This window comes from Adiantum capillus-veneris, chromosome 13, assembly GCF_014529385.1.
Source record: "Adiantum capillus-veneris isolate H3 chromosome 13, ASM1452938v2, whole genome shotgun sequence".
In the NCBI taxonomy this organism is placed as follows: domain Eukaryota; kingdom Viridiplantae; phylum Streptophyta; class Polypodiopsida; order Polypodiales; family Pteridaceae; genus Adiantum; species Adiantum capillus-veneris.
This window is the reverse complement of record NC_140943.1, coordinates 158,014,026-158,033,568: the sequence shown is the minus strand read 5'-3', so window position 1 is coordinate 158,033,568 and position 19,543 is coordinate 158,014,026. Positions and strand designations below refer to the sequence as shown.

General features: G+C 42.0%; 1 protein-coding gene and 1 long non-coding RNA gene across 2 annotated transcripts in view; both read right to left on the bottom strand.

Moving 5' to 3' along the window:
* Positions 1–487: 487 nt before the first annotated feature.
* On the bottom strand, positions 488–2,049 carry LOC147445165 (uncharacterized). Its single transcript, XR_015190088.1, has 2 exons — positions 731–2,049; positions 488–643 (listed from the first exon to the last, which is right to left on the bottom strand). It is a non-coding gene; the product is annotated as an uncharacterized LOC147445165 (long non-coding RNA).
* A 9,640-nt stretch (positions 2,050–11,689) lies between these two features.
* Positions 11,690–19,543, bottom strand: part of LOC147445164 (cell division protein FtsZ homolog 2-1, chloroplastic-like) — a 46,150-nt gene continuing 38,296 nt past the window's right edge. Inside the window, exons 4-7 of the mRNA XM_086527616.1 lie at positions 12,933–13,057; positions 12,660–12,752; positions 12,195–12,260; positions 11,690–12,100 (exon numbers count right to left, since the gene is read on the bottom strand). Of these exons, the coding sequence (XP_086383742.1) occupies positions 11,993–12,100; positions 12,195–12,260; positions 12,660–12,752; positions 12,933–13,057 (392 nt within the window). The 3' untranslated portion in view covers positions 11,690–11,992. The remainder of the gene's footprint in view (positions 12,101–12,194; positions 12,261–12,659; positions 12,753–12,932; positions 13,058–19,543) is intronic.

Here is a 19,543-nt window from a genome sequence, read left to right as displayed (position 1 = left end):
AAGAAGACACGTCTCGTCTCTTGCTCAACGCATGCCAGGAACAAAATCAAGACTATGCCGTCTCGTACCTCAAATACATGCATAGGGTAGACCAAGCCACTGCGGGATCCTTTGGCAATCACTAGTGATCCACAATGCATCTGAAAATACTGCTCTGTAAGCAATATTTGACACCCACAATTTTCTAATTGTCTCACTGAGATCAAACTCTCTCGTCTTAGCTGAGAAACATAGCACACATGTTGTTGCATATAGAATGCACCACTAAGCAATCACAAGCAAACATCTCCTACACCTACAATGTCAAACGTTGAACCATCGGCCAAGTGTACACAACCAAAGCTCCATCCCACACTCTCTTGTCTCTTCCCTCTCTCACACCGCACACACAAGCATCGGCACACCACACTCGACCACTACATGATCATAACCATGATCAACTTCATCAAAATCAATGCTTGCATATGCGTAGAATGGCTCCACAATCTGCAAGCATAAACAACCTCATTTAACCCAATCTGAGACAAACAGCTCAACTGACCGTAAAGTACATGACAATATACGCAATTAGTGAGCAAATAGAGTGCTCAAAACGCATCCCACAAGATAATTGCCTGCAAAGATCTGACAACGGTCCAAAAACCTGTAGAACATATAAAGCCTATGACTGCCTATAATCTGTAGCCACACGAGCATATGCAAATATCAGTCCTGTGAGAGAAGACACTACCTCGTCAATCAAAAATCAGACACACGGAACAATCAGCCACCTATGGTCGTAAACGCCATCCAAGAGCTGGACTCGCTCGTGAAAAATCTGCTCCAGAATGGTTCGTCGGAGCCGTATGTGTCGGATGTGCGTTGCCAAAGTAGGAAATGGAGAACTGTCGAAGTTGAAATTTCCAAGAAGACTACGTCGAAGCCGAAGCGCTCTGGATGTGAGCTAGAGGAGAGCCGATGCTGCTCTCTCGATTTGTCTCCTGGTAAGTCAAGGCCGAGATGTTGGGGAGAGTCCGTCGGAGCTAAACCGCCCCTAAATGGACATGAGAGGGTAGCTGATGTCAAGGCTACGACAGAGGACATCCAAACTGCTCTCTCTCGCTCTCGCTGTGTAGAAGCCAAGAAAAACATGCCAACGCTATCTTTTGCCGCCGAACGAAAGTCGGTAGCCAACTTGCCAAGAAGTCGAAGATTGCAGAGAGTGTGCTTGTCGATGTGGAGTGCCGCATCCAGAGCTGATGCTGGAGGAGAGCCAATGTGCTCTCTCTCTGGCTCTCTAAGCTGATGCTGCCGAAGGAACAAGATGACGAGAATCACAGATGAGATGAACTCGAAGTCAAAACTAGAAAAACGTCGATGCCAAAGGTGTGTTGCAAGAGAGCGCTCTCTCTATCTTGCTAAGTGGGGAGCCACCCGATCTCTCTCTCCGATGTCAAGACTCGAACGCCTGCTGAATCTCCTTCTGCTCCGAGCTATCCTCGATTTCTGCAGATTTGCTAACAGTGTTAGCTCCTTGCACTCTGTGCGCGCTCAACCACCCACCCACGCTGCCCTTTTAGCCGTAGAACCCACACTTAGCGCTTTCACCTGCAGATGCTCAATTTTCCGTTGTAGCTGCAAACCCACCCACCCGCTAGCAAGTCCAATTTTGCTCCACCTGCTGCCTGCAAGATCCCCAATTCCAGCTGCGCGGAGCCCTCATTCCTCTCTCTCCCCAAACTCTACTTTGGTGTCCTCGATCTGAGCTACTCCATCGAACCAATTCTTTCAAGATTCCCTCTTGAGGCTGCAAGGGGAGTTGCACGTGTAGGGAGCTCCAAGCTCTTCTACTCACTCCTTGCCTGATCTACCGCCGCTAGGCATCGAGCTCCATCACCGGTGAGCATCGAGCTCGACAAACCCTCGGGGCGGCGGGGGGGGGGGGGGAGGACCAACCGCCGATCACCGCCACAACTCTGATACGAATGCGACGCCTGTGTGTGGAGAGAGAGAGAGAGAGAGAGAGAGAGAGAACAAAGTAAATGGGGTGGAGCTTCCCTTAAGCAAGAGAAAAAGAGGGAGCTCCTTATTCTTTTTTGGTATATGATATGCAGTGTTCGGGAAAAATCATTTTGCCAAACATACAAAATTCCTCTCCTTGAATTTGCACCAAGAGAAAATTTTAGAAAATTAGGTTACTTTTTCAGGTTTTTACACTATTTTTCTCTATTATGGGGTGGAATTTCTCCTTTTCCCCTTGCCGTGAACCGACATTTTGGAAATTGAAAACGGCACGATATTAAGCTGAGACACATTTTTCTCAAACACTGATGATATGATATGAAGGATAAGGAAAGGATGTATACACATTGGGCGACAATCGACCATCCAACCGTGAGTAAGTGACTGCCGGCCGTGGGCAAAGGCGTTATGCCTTTACCCGAACAATGCTATGATCAATCCCAAGAATACGAAGGCTCAACAATAGTGAGGTCTTTGCACAAGACTACGGGTGAAGGAGATATTCAGAACGGACTAAGGGATGGTATCACAATACGCGATGAGCTTCGCTTTGTCTTGGATTCAACATTTGCAAAGAAATTTTTGTTGATTCTAAATGCAAAATCCTCAAGTAATATTACTCTAGTAATGTGTTCCACAGGTTATAGAAGTCCGGTTATTGATATTTTAGATAGCTCTTCAGATGAGATAGGAGAGAAACCATTTTGTGTTTCTTCAAAAAAATTAAGGGAAAAATGGCATTCATGGTGAAGAAATAATAAGTGACCATAGCTTTCTTGGCGAAAAATTTGCAAGAGACCATAGCTTCGATGACAATAGCAAAGGTTTTATGTGTGCTTCGGTTGGCAAAGTTGCCATGGAAAGCACTTTGCAATGTATTATTTCGGCTAAGCATAAGTATCATAGACTATGTAAAATTATTTCAAATTGCACAATTGTAGAATAGGTGGAGGTGATTCCTTAACACCATGATGGTTATTATGTGTATAAACTACCTCCAATTCCTGTTGGTAGTTCAACCATGATAGGTATGGAACAACAGTACGATGGGCATTGTTGGGTGAAGCCGGTCCAAACAAGGATGAGGTTCCCTGTTGTGATAAGGAATTCGGCTGTGATAGGCATGTACGTATGGTATTTCCATCTAGCAAGATAATTAGGCATATGATGTCAAAGAATGGAATATCCAAAAATTTGGACAAGAGCAAGGTGATTGTAGAGCTACCTAGACCCACTTATATTCAAGAAGTACAAACATTTGTGGGACATTGTGGATATTAACAACAATTCAACTAAATGTACACCATGGTGGGAAAGCCATTGTATGGGTTGGTTACTAACTTCACATGGATTGATGAATACAAAGAGTGCTATCAAAAGGTCAAGACTGCACTAGTCTCCGCTCCTTAGAAGGATCTTGATTGAGACACTAAAACCATAGGCTCTATTGGCACGATCCAACAATAGCTAGAATTTATGGGATCTTTAGAAGTTATTTAGCATTTTGTGCCGCCTTGGCCTTGTATCACAAGCTGGTAAGCAACTTGAGAACTGGGCTAAAGGGTTTGTCAAGCAAAAAAATAGGACATGAAGATCGTCCATAGGCATGTCGATGCGTTCAACCTTACAACAAAGCTATGGTGAGAGAGAGGAAATTGTTGTGAGTAAACAATTAATAGTCCAAAGAAAAACTATAGCACTACTAGGAGAATATTAGATGTGGTATATGTTGTAAGGAAATTTTGGCATTACCTCCACGCTAACAAGTTTCCATTCTTTGTGGATTGCCACACCTTGTTGTATTTATCTAGCATGCCTTGCATTATATGATAAATAGTTAGATGGCTCATGAACTTACTAGCTATAGACATAGGCTTGTAGTTGTAGTAGGGAAGAAAGGCACTAGTTATCAAAGAGGAGATCATCTTTCTATACATACAAATGGGGAGCAACCACGTGGAGTAGGTGATGATTGGAAAATTCTTACTTATTTTTCTTTCAAGATGATTCCAAATTGGTCATAGCCAATAGTTACCTTTGATGAGAATTGCAAAATTCAGGACAAAAATTCCATTCAAGTCTAAATAAACAACTACATAATAATTTTGTATGGAAAATCGCCTAGTAAATGATTGCACATAGAGCAGGAGTTCTATTTACCACAAGCACAGACTACAACCGTGGGATTACATTATTCCAAAGATATTATAGCTAGATCCAGTGCTCGGGAAAGTCCTTTTTCATAGACGGCTAGGTTTCCTCCTTGTCAAGATGCAAACGGGAAACACTACTAGAATTTTCCAAAATTGCAGGATTTTTGAACTATTTTCTCATCAATCTTATCGGTTTTTCTTTCCTTTACCATGGTTTACAATCAGCTACACTTTATTTTTAATCGGCTCAAGGCTAAGCTGAGGCAAACCTTTCCTGAACACTGGCTAGATCTATGATGGTGTTTAGGATCTTTGTTGATGTCAAGGCATAGGCAAACGTTTTAGTGGCCTTTCTATTCTAGTTGATCCTTGTCGTATTTTCTCTAGAAGATCATGTGCACCCCAAATGACGTTTAGGATCTCAAGTGGCACACAAGTTTACAATCTTGAAGTTCATGTGCAACCCAATCTATGTACAGAGTTCACAATCTAAAAGTGAATTGTGCAAACAATTAGTGTACATGTTTACAATCTCAATTATTGGGCATTCAACCCGTTTCAATGTAGTTTTTGATTTTCTTATGGGTATATGTCCCTTCCTCTTTGCTTTGAAACTCTTAGTGTTCCTCATTTATAAATTGAAAAATAATTTAAAAAAAACCAAACCAAGTAACCGCCAATCTTTCCTTGAAAAAATCTCTATCATAATTTGCAGTATACTTGGAAGATGTTATGGAGAAAGTTTTTGACGTCAGCTTTAATTTCTATTGCTAAAAATAAAACTAGAAATGTATGTTTTCAAAGGTGCTTACCCAATGTCGAAGTTAGGAGAGAGCACTAACCTTAAGATTGTGCAAGTGTTCTATTTGACCAATGTACAATTGAAACCACAACAAACAACTCAACTCTTCACTTTCTTAATAATTCACTTTGCACGAATTTTAAAAAAAACATTAAAATACATATGGTACCCAAACCTCGTCATTACATAGTATGGTAGAGAATTGGCAAAGTGTCTCTCCAAAATTTATGAGAAACAAAAATCATACTTTGCACACACTTGAGTGCATAATTGATCATCCTCTACACACGATAGGGACTAGGAACAAGGTAACAAAGCCAAAATACTTTTGGATGCAGTGATGAACATTATGTATCTTACACAACACTAGCAACATTTGTATTAGAAGAAACATCTGCAATTGTTGTAATGATATCATTCTTGTCTTGCAGAATCTTGTATTCCAACCATTTATGCAAGCAAGCACATTTTGCCTCATTACAACGTGCATACAAATCACGTAGAACGTTCCATGCATATTTTGTTGTTTTACAAAGCAAATGTGTGGAGTAAACAAATGGTAGTTAAAGAAGGAAATGAATGCATGTACTTGCATATCTCTATATCCCAATAAGCTAGCCTAGTAGTGGTTTTAAAAAAACTCTAACAGAAGAAACTACTAAAACCTACATCAGCATCAAACCAGGCCTTGTATCCATATAAGGCCTTCATCATGACCCTCCATAATATTTCGTACACCCTTTGCAACCAAAACATGCTGCATCACGTGAATTCACAATTGGTAGTTGTCTATACTCAACAAATAGCATGCAAAGAACATAATTGTTAGTGAAAACACTCGATGCAAAAAGTTTCATTTTTAGAGGGAAATGAGCAAAAACAACATGTGCTTTGTAGCACAATTCACAAGACTACGTAGTGCCTACTTTACATAGATTTGTAATTTCAAAAATTTTGGAGAAAGAGACTACATTGCCTTAGTGAAAACAAAGGTCAAAATGAGCCCACATCAACATTCTAACAACACTAAGCTCTACGATCTATCCCAAAGATTATGCCACTCACTAAACATCATTACAATTTGAAAAGTGAAGAAGGGAATGGTTCTGACAATGCTTCCCAAATGTCAAATCCTGCTATGATCGTTGGATTTCAAAATACAAGAACACACACACAAATCTTGGAGAGGAAGAAGAATCTCAATGGCATACAATACAAGAGTTGTATTAAATGTGTACAAGAACAAAGACAAGAGACACCCTAGGACTATGGGTGTATATCCAAGCTAAGGGAAAAACCTCCTAGTTGTTGGGAATTGTGGGCTTTGTCCTATGTTGGTGTGTATCTTCTCTCAAGATCTTCTTTATCCTACTAGGATGCATAGGTGGCACAGAACCATGTGTTAGCATGTGGAGAAGGTACTCAAGGGTATGGGTACCCATGGGGGTCATTACTAGAGGGTGTGGACTCACTTACAGCTAGTTAATGGACCCCTAAAGTGGCTTGATAAGTCACCCACGAGTTTTCAAGTTGAATAGGATGATTTGGAGCCTTTGTATGATGTCATCAATGATGTTAGATGAGATGCCTTAGCTAGCTCTATATATTGAGCCTTTTGTACACACTTTTATGTGAAATCAATCAATCTAGTTTTGCACCTACATTCTACTCTATCTCTATTGTGTGATTAACTTTGTCATTGGCATGTTAACACCATGAATGTTAGTCTTAAATGATCCACCCTAACTCTACAAGTGGTATCAGAGCTTTGGAGAGATTAGCATTATCTCTTACCTAATTGCACCTCTTACTAATCGAGCTCTAACCTACCCATGTGTGGGCAAGTCCTTGGTAGATCCAAGAGGCCATTACCCTCCATGGATTAGGCAGTCTTGATTAGGGAGCGTTAGTTTTTCCATTAGCTTAGAATAGTTTTTCATTAGCTTGCAATTAGCACATGCATTAGAGCATCACCTCTATGCTAGATTGACTAGAAGCAATTCCCTTCTTTGGTTTCGAAACAATTGATTTAATTTCCCTCTAATAAGCTCTCCAGTTGAGCACTCACATTTGCATTTAGGTTGCAACAATTAGTGTCAGTTTTGTGCATTGTTTACCCTTCAATTAGTATTTCTCCTTGCTCATTATCACGAGACATTCCTTGTGTGAGGACAGTGCTCGACAAGAGCTCTCTATAGAGCCCTTGATCTTTGGAATCGGTCATCGTTAGCCCCACCATTGAGCTTTTAATTTTTTAATATCTTTAGGTGTGTATGTGATTTTTTGTGTGGAGGGGGAAGTGCCTGCCAAGCTTAGCATTGAAACTAAATTTTCAAGTTTATTGCACAACAAAGGAGCTTGGCCCATTTGGTTTAAGACACTATTAAAAGGTATTTGGACCCCAGGTGGCGTTCGTTCAAGTTAGTTAATTTTTGATGAGGCAAGCTCGCTCGACTTGAGAACGACGGTAAATTGCAATAAAAAAGTGAAGAATTCAGGTCCGTGGGAGATGACTCGCGCACAGTAACGCGCCCTTTTTTTCGCCAAGTGTCTTGTGTCGTGCCCGCTACACGGGTCTCTTGCCTTTGCCTGCCCGAGCAGCCGCCTAGTTGCTCGTCATTCCCGAAGCTTGCTAGGGCCACCTTCCCATAGGGATCTCCTAAAGATCCAAACCCCTTTCAAGGGGTGTTTCCTGCAACCATGCTGCTCCAAGCCATTCTCCTCTTGAACCCTCAAAAAAAGGGCGCATTCCCGTGAGATGAAGAGCCCAACATCCTCATCATTGCTCATTGTTTAGGGGGAGTGCCCACAGGTAGCAGACAGCAAGCATTCGACATTAGTCTTAAGGCTTTGTAACAAACAATCAAAGGTTTTCTAACGGGTTCAAAAGGAGCTCAAGTTTTTGTTTCTAAGAGGAAATTTGAGGCTTACAAGGCATCAAAGACCGCATTGAACTTTAAGCATCAAGCACTCAAAGACAACCTCGAGCTTCCAAGGATTTCCCTCTCACTAAATCTTGTGACTTAAAGCTTAAATATTTTGCATCCGAGCACAACGACTACACATTCATCATTCAGGATACCTTTTGTGCTTGTAAGGAGTCAAAACACTGGCATTGGGATAACACACAATCGCAAAGACCACTCCAAGGCACTATGAGAGTGAAGACAATGCCTTCTTCAAGGGGAGGAGGATTAGCTTCAATATTCTATTTTACATTAGTCTTGCTTAGCTTGCAATTTCATTCAATAAAACTCATGAGCAGGCTATGACAACAAATATGGCAGCAGCAGCACCAAGATGGTGCAAGTAGTAGAGTCGGAAGACAAAGAAGTAGAAGTGGAGGAGGAAAAACAATGAATCTATGGCAATGAAAGTTTTACAGACTCTTGGACTAGAGCTGTGTGTTGGACTCTTGAATTGGAGATGGTCTTCTAGATTGGAGATGGTCTCCTAGATTGAAGATGGTCATCTAGATTGGGGATGATGGTAAGCCTGGATTGGCGTAGCCATTTTCTATTGTCATAGTCCAAACCTCAAGGGGAGGGCTGTTGGGAATTGTTGGGCTTTGTCCTATGTTGGTGTGTATCTTCTCTATCCTACTTGGATGCATAGGTGGCACAAAACCATGTGTTAGAATGTGAAAAAGATACTCAAGCGTATGGGTACCTATGGGGGTCATTACTAGAGGGTGTGGACTCACCTCAAGTTAAGTAATGGACTCCTAAAGTGGCTTGAAAGGTCACCCACAAGTTTGCAAGTTCGATGGGCTATGTCATCAGTGATGCAAGATGAGATGCATTAGCCAACTCTATATATTGAGCCCTTTGTACACACTTTTATGTTGAGTCAATCAATCTAGTTTTGCACCTACATTCTACTCTATCTTTAATGTGTAATTAACTTTGTCATTGGCGTGTTAACACCACGAACACTAGTCTTAAAAATCCACCCTAACTCTACACTAGTGAAGGAAAAGAAATGCTTTGATGGTCAAAATTCACACTTCACTATCATACCATGACAAACACAATTGTGTGGGTTTCATGTCTCATCTTGACCATATTTCTTTAATCATTTTCTCTTGCCGGTCAGTTACAAGATTCATGAAAAAATAAATTAAGTTGCACTAAACATTTTTCATGACGTGTGAGATTGGAAGACTTTTAATTTTTGTATACATTGAGACACATAATACTTATGGCTTTAGTTATCATTGGGTGCCTTAAAAAGGATTTTTTCAAAGCAATAGCAATCCATGGAGAGGTGGCTTCGAGAGAGAGAAAATGATAAACAAGTGCATTGTCTCCCTCTTAGCTACGTAAGAGACATGCTCCAAGATTTGTTTATTCATAGGGATCGGCACCCTTGTCTTGATTGTTGCGTTCATCGACCTCTACAAACCCTACTTGCTTCTCCTCAATACACCTATATGAAATCCTTATATCCTTGCATAATGTGTCTGTCATTTTCAGGATGTGCTTTGGGTGCCTGTTCATTGTTGTCATGCAATCTTTTATCTTCATTCAAATGTTGTTTACAAGATATAAGGTATTCCTTATGGTTTCAAAAAATATATGTCCACTATCTACATAGTGCAAGGACATTCTAAAGAAAAGAAACCATTGAAGGAAAATAAAGGAGAAGAGAAACACAAATGTACCAATGTGCACTCGACCACCTCTTTATACGGACACAAAAAGTCTTTTGACTTTCCACCTTTATGTATCTTTTCATTTCCTAAACTCACCCTTCACTTATGCACTTAAAATGTTTTGAACGTATTCTTATTTTTTCAAGATTGGGAGGCCCTTATCCAATATAGGATGAATCTTTGCTGGACATACTTCAAGTTCCCAATTAAGTAAATACTTATATTTGTTGAACTTTATAGCATACTTTGTTTCTCTTTGTTGCTAACCAAAAATCAACCACTTTGTGAAAGTTCTTGTGCAGGGGACTATGTAGTAGATTATAACTTTCTACTTGATGCTCCATGTTCAGTTTGTGGCCAGCCCCAATACATAAGTAGCCAAGAGCAAGAAAAATATGAAGAGTCCAGTTATCTTCATGGCATGTTCACGAGCAAACATGAGATAGGGAAGGAAGCAAGGCATGACTCTAATGGCTTTGCCAAATAAACTAGTATATTGTGCAAAAATAGGTAACGATAGTTCAAAGATGCTAAAGTGGCCAAGTGGTTATGTGATTCAAATGAATATTCGAAAATGGGTCAAGTTGGAAAAGCTTCATGTCAATGCAAGGGCAAGGAATTGGGGTGATTTTGGGGGGGGGGGGGGGGGGGGGGGGGGGGGGGGCGCGCTTGGTTCTGAGATATAACCACTCTTGGTTATTACCTTAAGCCAGCTAAACAAAGGTTTGGTGCAAGATATACTTTCCAAGTGTATGGAAAGAATGGGGCATGCATTTAATTGACTCTTAACCTATCTTAGAAGATGAGAATGGACAAAAATGGGTTGTTCTGAAAGCAAACAAGTTTGAGTTGCTATTTGCGTGATAATACGGCATGTAAAGACGAATCCTTTTATTACTTGACTTTGAATGGTGGCTCAAAAGGATATTAGGTTATAGCACCTACGTAGGTGTCATTATTCATGTGCATTGTCAACATGTAAGTTGACTTAAACTGGCTACACCAAAGGTCTCTTATCACCTCAAGGCTTTGGGGCTTAGATAGCTCATTTAGTTTGAGAAACCTTTCAATGAAGCACGCAACTGCGATGACACCACCGGGATAGGTAAACTCCTAGTAAGCTTTCACATCCATGGGTTCTCTTTGTGTGCCTTTTCGTGCCACAATTATGTGATGTTGCAACGTTGGTTGTGCTCATTGAAGCTACTACTTCAAGTATAGGGTCATGTCCTATGGTGTTAATTTATGGTTGCTTGCTATTCACGATGCCCTAGCTAATGTACCTCGAGCCACTTCGAAACAATCAAAGCTATCGCATTAAGGTGGGTGTTGGAAGCATGCCATTCTACTTGCATGTGTGCTCCGTGTGGTATGAATTCCTGATGCACAATGGCACCAATGGAAAATCTTTTAGAAAAACAATTTGCCTGTTTGACAAACCTTTTAACGAATCACGAAAGTGTTCCGACATTATCGAGATAGGAGACCTCCTAGAAAGTTGCTTCTCCATAGTTTCGTTCATGTTAGGTTTCACTTTAGCTACTTAGTGACCTTCAAGGGCTGCCACTTGATACTTTCCTTCACATTAGGTTTCAAATTAGTCGCTTGAGTTGCTCTTAGCTTTTATTTGGCAATTTTACAGAGACATGGCCCTTGACAATGACGAAGGCATACTGACAAAGTCTCCTTGAGTGCATCAAGGGAAGATTCTTGGCATGTATTAAGCAAGATGAGCAAAGCCTTCGCATCATCAAAGGAAAGGCTCACATTCGAAGCAAAGCAGCAAAAATATGTGCACATGATGTTTGCTATAGGTCAGTTTGCAACATTTTGCCCTACCTAAAGACACTAATAAAACACTTGAACTCAACCATGGGAATCAACATAGTGTTCAACCCACTTAAGTGGGCTCCTTGATCTGTACTCAAGAAAGATTGCTCAAACAAGCACCCAAATGCTGGTCTATTAGTGTTTTGTGATGACAAGTCTCCCTTGTTTGCAGAATTCATCCCGATTTCTAGAGATACTTAAAACTCACCTCATGAACTGTGGCAGGAGTTTAATACCAGGATATTTGAATCTCGAATGCTGATTTCCCTTTATAAATTATGCACCAATCATGCAAGATTATTGACACAAAAGAATTGTACATATGAGATTGAGGCTCAATAGAACACCTAGGAGCCCATCAAATTAATTTTACATACAAAAGGTGAAGCTCAACAGAACACCTAGTAGCTCATGTAAGTGGACCATATCACATTTTCACGCTGAGAGAATCAGCCACTTAAAGGCAGCACACTGAAATTGAATGAGAATGATTGATTCTCAGTTCTGATAAACATTAAAGATACCTTTAATGGGGCATTTGAACCACGTATATCAAAGCCTGCGTGCTCGACCACGCCTTCTGAGAAACTCCGGTACATCTATAGGAGTCCCAATGCCACCAGCTGGATGGAGAGGAGTATGGGTGACCCGACCTACTGCCTGCAATCATGCCAACATCAAATAACGAGTACAAATCAGAGAGAAAAAAGTGTAAAAATGTAGAGAAACTGAATCCCCTCAAAATAGCTCTTGCCTTGGAGCTTGCCTTCTCTGCCTCATCCTGTCCCTTGAATCCAGTAGCAATAAGAGTGATGCTAACCTGTAATACCGACAACATAGAATGGGAAGAGGGAAGAGATGTCGCATAGAAGGTAAAACTTCCGAACCATGTTGTGTGATCACACATGAATTGCATGGTCATTTGACTACTGGGCTACTAATTGGATGTTGCAAATCATGAGGCATCCATATCTATGAGCTAAACTTCCCCCTTCCCTGAACTCTTCCCTCAAGATTGAAAGAAGAAATAGCTCTAATGACAGGGTCATTGATGTATTCAACACCAGAGAATAGGACATTTGATTTTTTTTATTCTTTGAGCTGGGGTTGGTCCAGCTGAAGCCAAAACGCTGTCACTAAAGTTTCCTCATCGTCAGACATTGTGCCTATTTATAACTTTTTTCTTCCCTGAACTGAAACAATGGGACAACACATTTACCTGCCCACTATATGACTCATCCACGACAGCTCCAAAAATCAGATTGGCATTAGGGTCAACAAGGTCATAGATCACCTCTGCTGCAGCATTGACCTCGTGGCCACAAATCAAACAAAAAACTTCAGGCTCGGGCTGGTAAAAGCAAAACTGAGTAACCATTTTGAAAAAGAAAATAAAAACAGCACCTCAACAGCTTTGCCTGTAAACTAGCCCCTATGAAACTTGGCTAATAATTTTCTGTGGTGGTATGTGCAAATAACAGCAAAGATATACCTCGAATAAGGTCAAATCCAAACCCCCAGTGATATTCCAGACAATCCCAGTTGCTCTCTCAATTCCTACATCTAGGAGAGGTGACTGGATTGCATTCATAGCTGCATCTCTTGCCCTGGATTTACCTGTCACAAAACAACAATAATGGTCAACCTAAAGAATACATGTAGCCAAACTAGGGGAATCTCCTCTGCAACAGCTGTCAGTATGCCCTTGTGATACTAATGCATGGTAGACTTTGGCAGATTTGAAAATAGACAATGAAGCATAAACATAGAGGAGAGAATTGAAGGCAAGAAGAACAGATGGGTGGATTGGTGAACGAAAACCTCCGCAAAGACGAATAAAACCACAGCTACATGAGGGGAGCTTCATGTATATCGCTCTTTGCTACTTCTCCCCCTCAGGGTCAAAGTTTGCAGCTTGCGACAGTGGGAGGGGATGCAGAGGGACGAGACCTAACAGGCTAGCGGAGCAGCAGGAGGAGGTTAAGAGAACTGGAGACGAGACACGGTAGAGCCTAGTTCGCTACCTTGATGCACTGGCCCATAAGTCGAGCACCCCACACGATACTTCTTTGTTTATTGATGATCACAGACACAACTACCGGGGAGTCGCTCTATAATCATGCAACTGTGCAGTTATCTGTCAAGTGACCCCCAAGGCACACTTATAATGGCATGAGTAAATGATCATAAGCCAGCACCCCAAAAGCTTGGAGCCCTCAGGAAGTCAATGCTTTCAATAACCATTTTGAAAAGCAGGCCCCACGTCACATTGCCACGTCAACAAACGTACACCATGCCAAGTCATCATCCCATAAAACACATAGCGTTTTGCGCCGATATGCCCGCTGAGAATCCTTCCGGTTTTGTGCACACCCGCGCTCAGATTTGGGTCTGATGATCCGGTCCGGCTCCGACTAGGCTCTTCCTCTCCACATCCGGTCTAGTACAATCATGCCACGTCATCACTTTGTGACATATCCCCCCACCCCCAAAAGAAAAGTAGTGGGAGCAAAGGGAGTAAAAGCCAGAAGTTGGAACACGTGCAGCAGTAACAGCCTCATCGGACTCTAAATCCAAATCTGACTTCTTCAAACTATTGCTCTGATTATGCCCTCATTCTCCACACGTATGACAAGTCACCTCCTTTCGGTCTCTCATCAGTTCCAGAAGTATCATCCTGCTGTGCCTTCTGCTTTTGTTTCAATTTCTTGGACAACTGTCCTGCCAAGGCCTCTGAGCCCCTTTATATCCGGACCTAGGTAATTGGTCGTCCTAATCCAACACCATGGGAACAAGCTCCTCCCATGTCAAATCACTCGTCCACCCAGAAGTAATCAAGGCTGAATAGAAAGCACTATACTCGAGAGTCAAATCTTTCATCAAGATTATTCCAAAGAAATCAGCTTCCTTGCCTGAAAAATCACATGCTGCATCTCCTACATCCTCTCAATGTACGGTGCTCGTGGAGCTTACAAATGCCTTCACTCTAGCTTGGAGAGAAAGCAACATCACACATTAAACATGGTGAGAAACATCACACATTACATGTTTCTTAAGGGTTTTTTTTTTTTTTTGCATACATATATCCAAAAAATTGGGCTCATTGGAAAGCAACTTCTGCAAATGGCCACTTCCAGCAGTGTAAGATGTTCTAAGCTTCAGCATATTTTGGCTCATCAATGTCATCATTTTTTATCGCTGTTGAGTAAAATTTTATCGGAAATGACTGGAATGCAATGAGCTTCTAGGTTCCTTGACGAGTGTCTTGTTGGATGGGGGATTCTTCAACTTCTGCATGCAAGTGTACGCATATCCTCAGGCTCTGAAGCAACTGACCCGTCGGGTCTCCTCAACTGGCTGACACTGATGTGCGCATGGCAGGGCCCCACCGTCTCAAAGAACTCCCGAGTCACTTAGTTACCCACCTAGGTCCATTGAGATGCCTATCGATGGAAGAAAAACTCATGACCCCGCTCCTCAATGCTGGCCAGCTCCTGTCGAGCCTGCTGCAATTGTTCCTCCAACGAAAGCCTCTCTGGATGATGCTCCTGCATCCTCTGCAAGGAAGCAACGCCCCGTCCGAGACGCTTTTCCTCCTCCCTGTCTGCAGCCAAGCGAGCTGCAGACTCCTGGAGGAAGAAGCGACTAAGCTCAGTAAGTTCAGAGGCCACTCTACCAGCAGGGGAGTCCTGCATGTCCAAGCCCTTTGTCCAAAGTGCCACCATTCGCTCTCTAAGCTCTGAATCCAACAAGATCCTCTTAGGGATGCGTAGCATCCTGCTCCCATCCTCTGTCTGTCACTCACAATGAGGATCATTGGTGCATGGTCGAAAAAAGAAGTCCCGGCCAAAATGCAAACAAATCCATGTCACAGATGTGGTCATTGGCGTAGAAGCGATCTATCCGTAATAGATTCACTCCTACTCTGCGGTTCGAGCGAGAGAAGGACAAGTTGTTTGGAGGCCTCACAAAGACTGAATGCTGCCAAACATCCGAAACCCTCAAGGTTATACATACACTCCCAAGCTGCCAACTCAGCCCCATGTACGGTAGCATGGCTACCTCCAATCCTGTCAGAGGGGTCCTCCAGCATGTTGAAGTCTCCCCCAATACACTATTGCTCTGAGTGCGGCAGAGACTCTACAATGTGAGACCAAAACTTTGCACGTGCACTTGCGACATTGGGCATATAAATGTTCAGGAAGCCTGTGAGGCAACCATGAACCTGCATAGTAATCCACTGAGCCCTACCGGGCACAATAATACCTCTGTCCACAATGGCCTGCTGCCATGAGTCCGCAACAGTCATATATACCCCTCCCAAGATGCCACCAGGTCCAAATGCAGCTGACCAAAATGTCTCATGTTGGCCACGCAAAATCTAACAACATCGTCTAATACGACTCTCACAAAGATGATGCTCCTGTTGCATAAGAATATCAATCTCACCACCCACAAGGCATTGTTGAAGCTTCTGACTGTGAGAATTAGTGGTGCTAATCCTATATTTAAGACTAAACTCAAACTGAAGAGACTGAATGTGTGTTTGATTGATTGAACGACTGCATGAAAACTGAGTACAATACGCTCCTTATATAGGAGACGAAGAGATACAAATGAAAAGACACGTCTCAAGGTGAAGAGACGTGACTTTAGACGTAAAGACACATCCTTTCCGCGAAGAGCTGCAACCATTGGATGAAGAGTCGCAACCATAGAGCGAAGGGGTGTGAGCAGTCGTCGAAGGAGTGTGGCTTTTGGCAAAGAGGCATGTCTCCTGAGCGAAGGGTCGTGACCATCCAAGTGTAGGGGTTCTCCTTGGCATGGCACTTTGCGTATTTGCAACTAGAAGTGTATGTAATATTGTAACATAGTCACAATCGTGACATTCCTTCCCATTAAAATGAGAGCATTGGTTAAAGGAATGACTTCTGATGTTGATAGAACTTTGGAAAAGCATTGAATCTCCGAAAATCTTCAATTTTTTCAGTTATATGAAACCTTTGTGTTGAACCTTTGCTTCTTCCGAAACCTTTTTGCTTTGACTGCTAAATCCCATGTCATTGCATTATTCAAAGACTTATTAGAAGAATCTGGCATACAGTTTGACTGCAACAACAGATTGATCTTCAAAATCCTTCATGTGATTTAAGACTTTTGGTTCAAAATCTTCCAATAACTGCGAAATATTTATTGAAGAGGAAATATTCTCAAGGTATTCTTCAGAGAGAGTAACTTCATCTTTACGAATCATTTGAGAAAATTTTGGCTTGAGATTGTAATCATCTTCCAATAATGAATCCCAAAATTCTTCAGAATCATCTTCAAAAATTGTCACTTCATGACTTGCAATTGGCATATCAGCATTCAACAAAGAATCAAAGAAAGCATAATCATCTTCTGACTCAGAATCTGCAACTATGTCCTTATCTTTGTCTGGTAACGAAGTATCACTTGAAAAAACTTCTTCAGCAATAATAATCTTTGCATCTGCATCAAAGATCATATTTGTTTCATAATCCACTGTATCATGCTTTTTGACTTCTACATGTAAGGCTTGAATCACTCGTTCTACATAATCAAGCTTGTGTAAAATCACTTCACGTCCATCCTTGAACAAATTAATCGTATGTCCTCAAAAGCTCATCGTTGGATCATATTGAAATAGTCAATGCTGACCAAGAATCGTGTCATAATAAGATAGAGACATGACTTCGAAATCCAATTGATCTGAATAATTTTGAATATCGGACTGCAATTGTCGACCTATCTCATCACAAGTTAAAATTGATCCATCTGCTAATTCCACATCATATAAGTGAGATGTCTTCTGAGTTGATAAGCCAAGTTGTTGAACTATCTGAGCACTGACGAAATTATTCGAACATCCACTGTCCACTAAAATGTTAATGGAGCGACCATTGAGAGTTCCAAGAAGGCTCACAAATTGCTTTGAAAGAGGTTCCAAAACGGATGAACCACGCTGAGCATGCTTCATAAGAATAGTTGCATCCTCTATGACATGAATAGTATTGACCACTGATTTTCCTTTATCTTGAGCAGAAGTTGGTTGTTCAGCATTCGCAGATGTTTCCGCGTTGGAATTTCTTTTCAGATTGAACGGATTTGGTTTCTTTGGACATTGATACCATCTATGGTCACCACTGCAAATTGTACATAAACAATCCTTCTTTGAAATCAAAGAAGCATTTGACGGAGAGCCTTACTGAGTATTGCAACGCCGATCTTGAGAAAAATCACGTCCTTTACCACGATCAAGTGGAGCATTTGAAGAAGATCTGTTTTGAGATTGTCAATCTTGAGAGTAGAACCTTGAAGTTGAATAAGGTGTTGTGGCTTGCTGTCTAAACTGAGATAGTTACTGTTGACTTTGGCTATAGCTTTCTCTGCGATCGCACTGAGAAAACCGAGCGTTATTTGAAGATCTGTAACCTAGGAAAAACATCCGTCTAGAGCGCCGATTATCGCCAAGACGCTCCACATAGGCTATTGCAGGATCCAAGGTGATAGGGTTGTATTTGTGTACATCGTCCTTCACGATGGGTTCGAGTCCGTCGATAAAGCTATGAAGTTTATCAAGGGGACTAAGGGTCTCTATCTCCAAAGTTAGCCTTTCGAACTCTGTGATATACACGGCCAAGGAATCTCTTTGGCTCAGGCGGCGAAGAAAGGACCGGGCATGAAAATCCACATTGGTAGGTTCGAACGCCTTGCGAATAGCGTACCAGAATTTAGCCCAAGAAGGTGTGTGTTTAGCATCAGCAACCCGTCGTTGCCACCAAAGAAATAGTGTCCTTGAGCAAAGAACTACCAATTGCAACTTTTTTACTCTCGACCAAATCTGTGTTTGATAAGTAAACCTCCATTTTGAATAGCCAATGGTCCGGCACACGCTTGTCGCGGCGACCATTGAACTTAAGAACCCAAAACATCAATGGATGGTCATCACCCAAAGCGGCATGGATACTTCGCATGGAGGTGATGAGCATGAGGGTGGTCAAGAAGAATTTTCCCCACCAAGAGATTTTTCCGACTCTTCCCCATCTACGCCAAGGATTGCACTAACTCCTATGGAGGAGTTGAAGCAGTTGTTTATGGAAAGGAAGTTAGAACGCGAAGAAAGAAAGGCAGCTATTGAGTGTGAGCGTGAGCAAGCACGCTTGGCGGCCGAAGAAAGAATGGCAGCCATAGAGCATGAGCACAACGAAAGGAAAGCCGCCTTGTTCCAATTCTTTTCTCAAGTGCAGGCACAAATGCAAGAGATTCGGGAAAAGGAGACTCTCTCAGTCTCTTCTTCTCCAAAGCATGACACACAGGATTTGCATGATGATAAGCATGATGAATTGAATGATAATGATGAGCATGATGATTTCGATGATAAGCACAAGCATGATGATTTGCATGATGATCAAGATGTGATTTCTCACAAGCATGAAGATTATGTGATTGTTTGAAACCGGCCTGTTCAATCCAAAAAGGGCGGTAGACCTTAGACTTAAACCTTATTTGCTTTCACCCATTTAATTTGTCGCCCACTTTACCTGTACTTTCAAGACACAACAAAGGGGAAAGGGATACAGGCTGCTAGATTGCACTTGTATGAGAAGACCGACACCAGACTGGCCCCTAAATTAAGCGCCCCTTTCAGTATTTCTTTATCTTTAACAGAGGGAATAAAAGCTGTGGTTCCCTCCAAGCCCCCGCACAATCTTGGCTGAATTTCAACTGTTCTGGCTTGATTTCGGCAACATAAATGTTCTGGCTTGATTTCGGCAGTCCCACGCATTGGATGACTTTCCCGACGCATACGGACACATTGCAAAACCTGGCGAGAATCTGCAGCACGCTGAATTCTCTGTTTTCTGCCCCGAAAATGCGCCAGATCACCTGTACAACGGTCCCCTCGCGTCCCCAAAGCTCCTGGGGGTATTAGGGTCCGTTTAGGGCCAAAACCCTAAACTTGCAAAAATACACAGCAGGCTGTAATTCACTGTTTCGGGCTCCGTTTTGCATGCCGATCGCATCCGTAGCAAGTCCTCGAGCTCCTGCACCCGTAGGGCTACTTGCCCTTTGAATCGGACG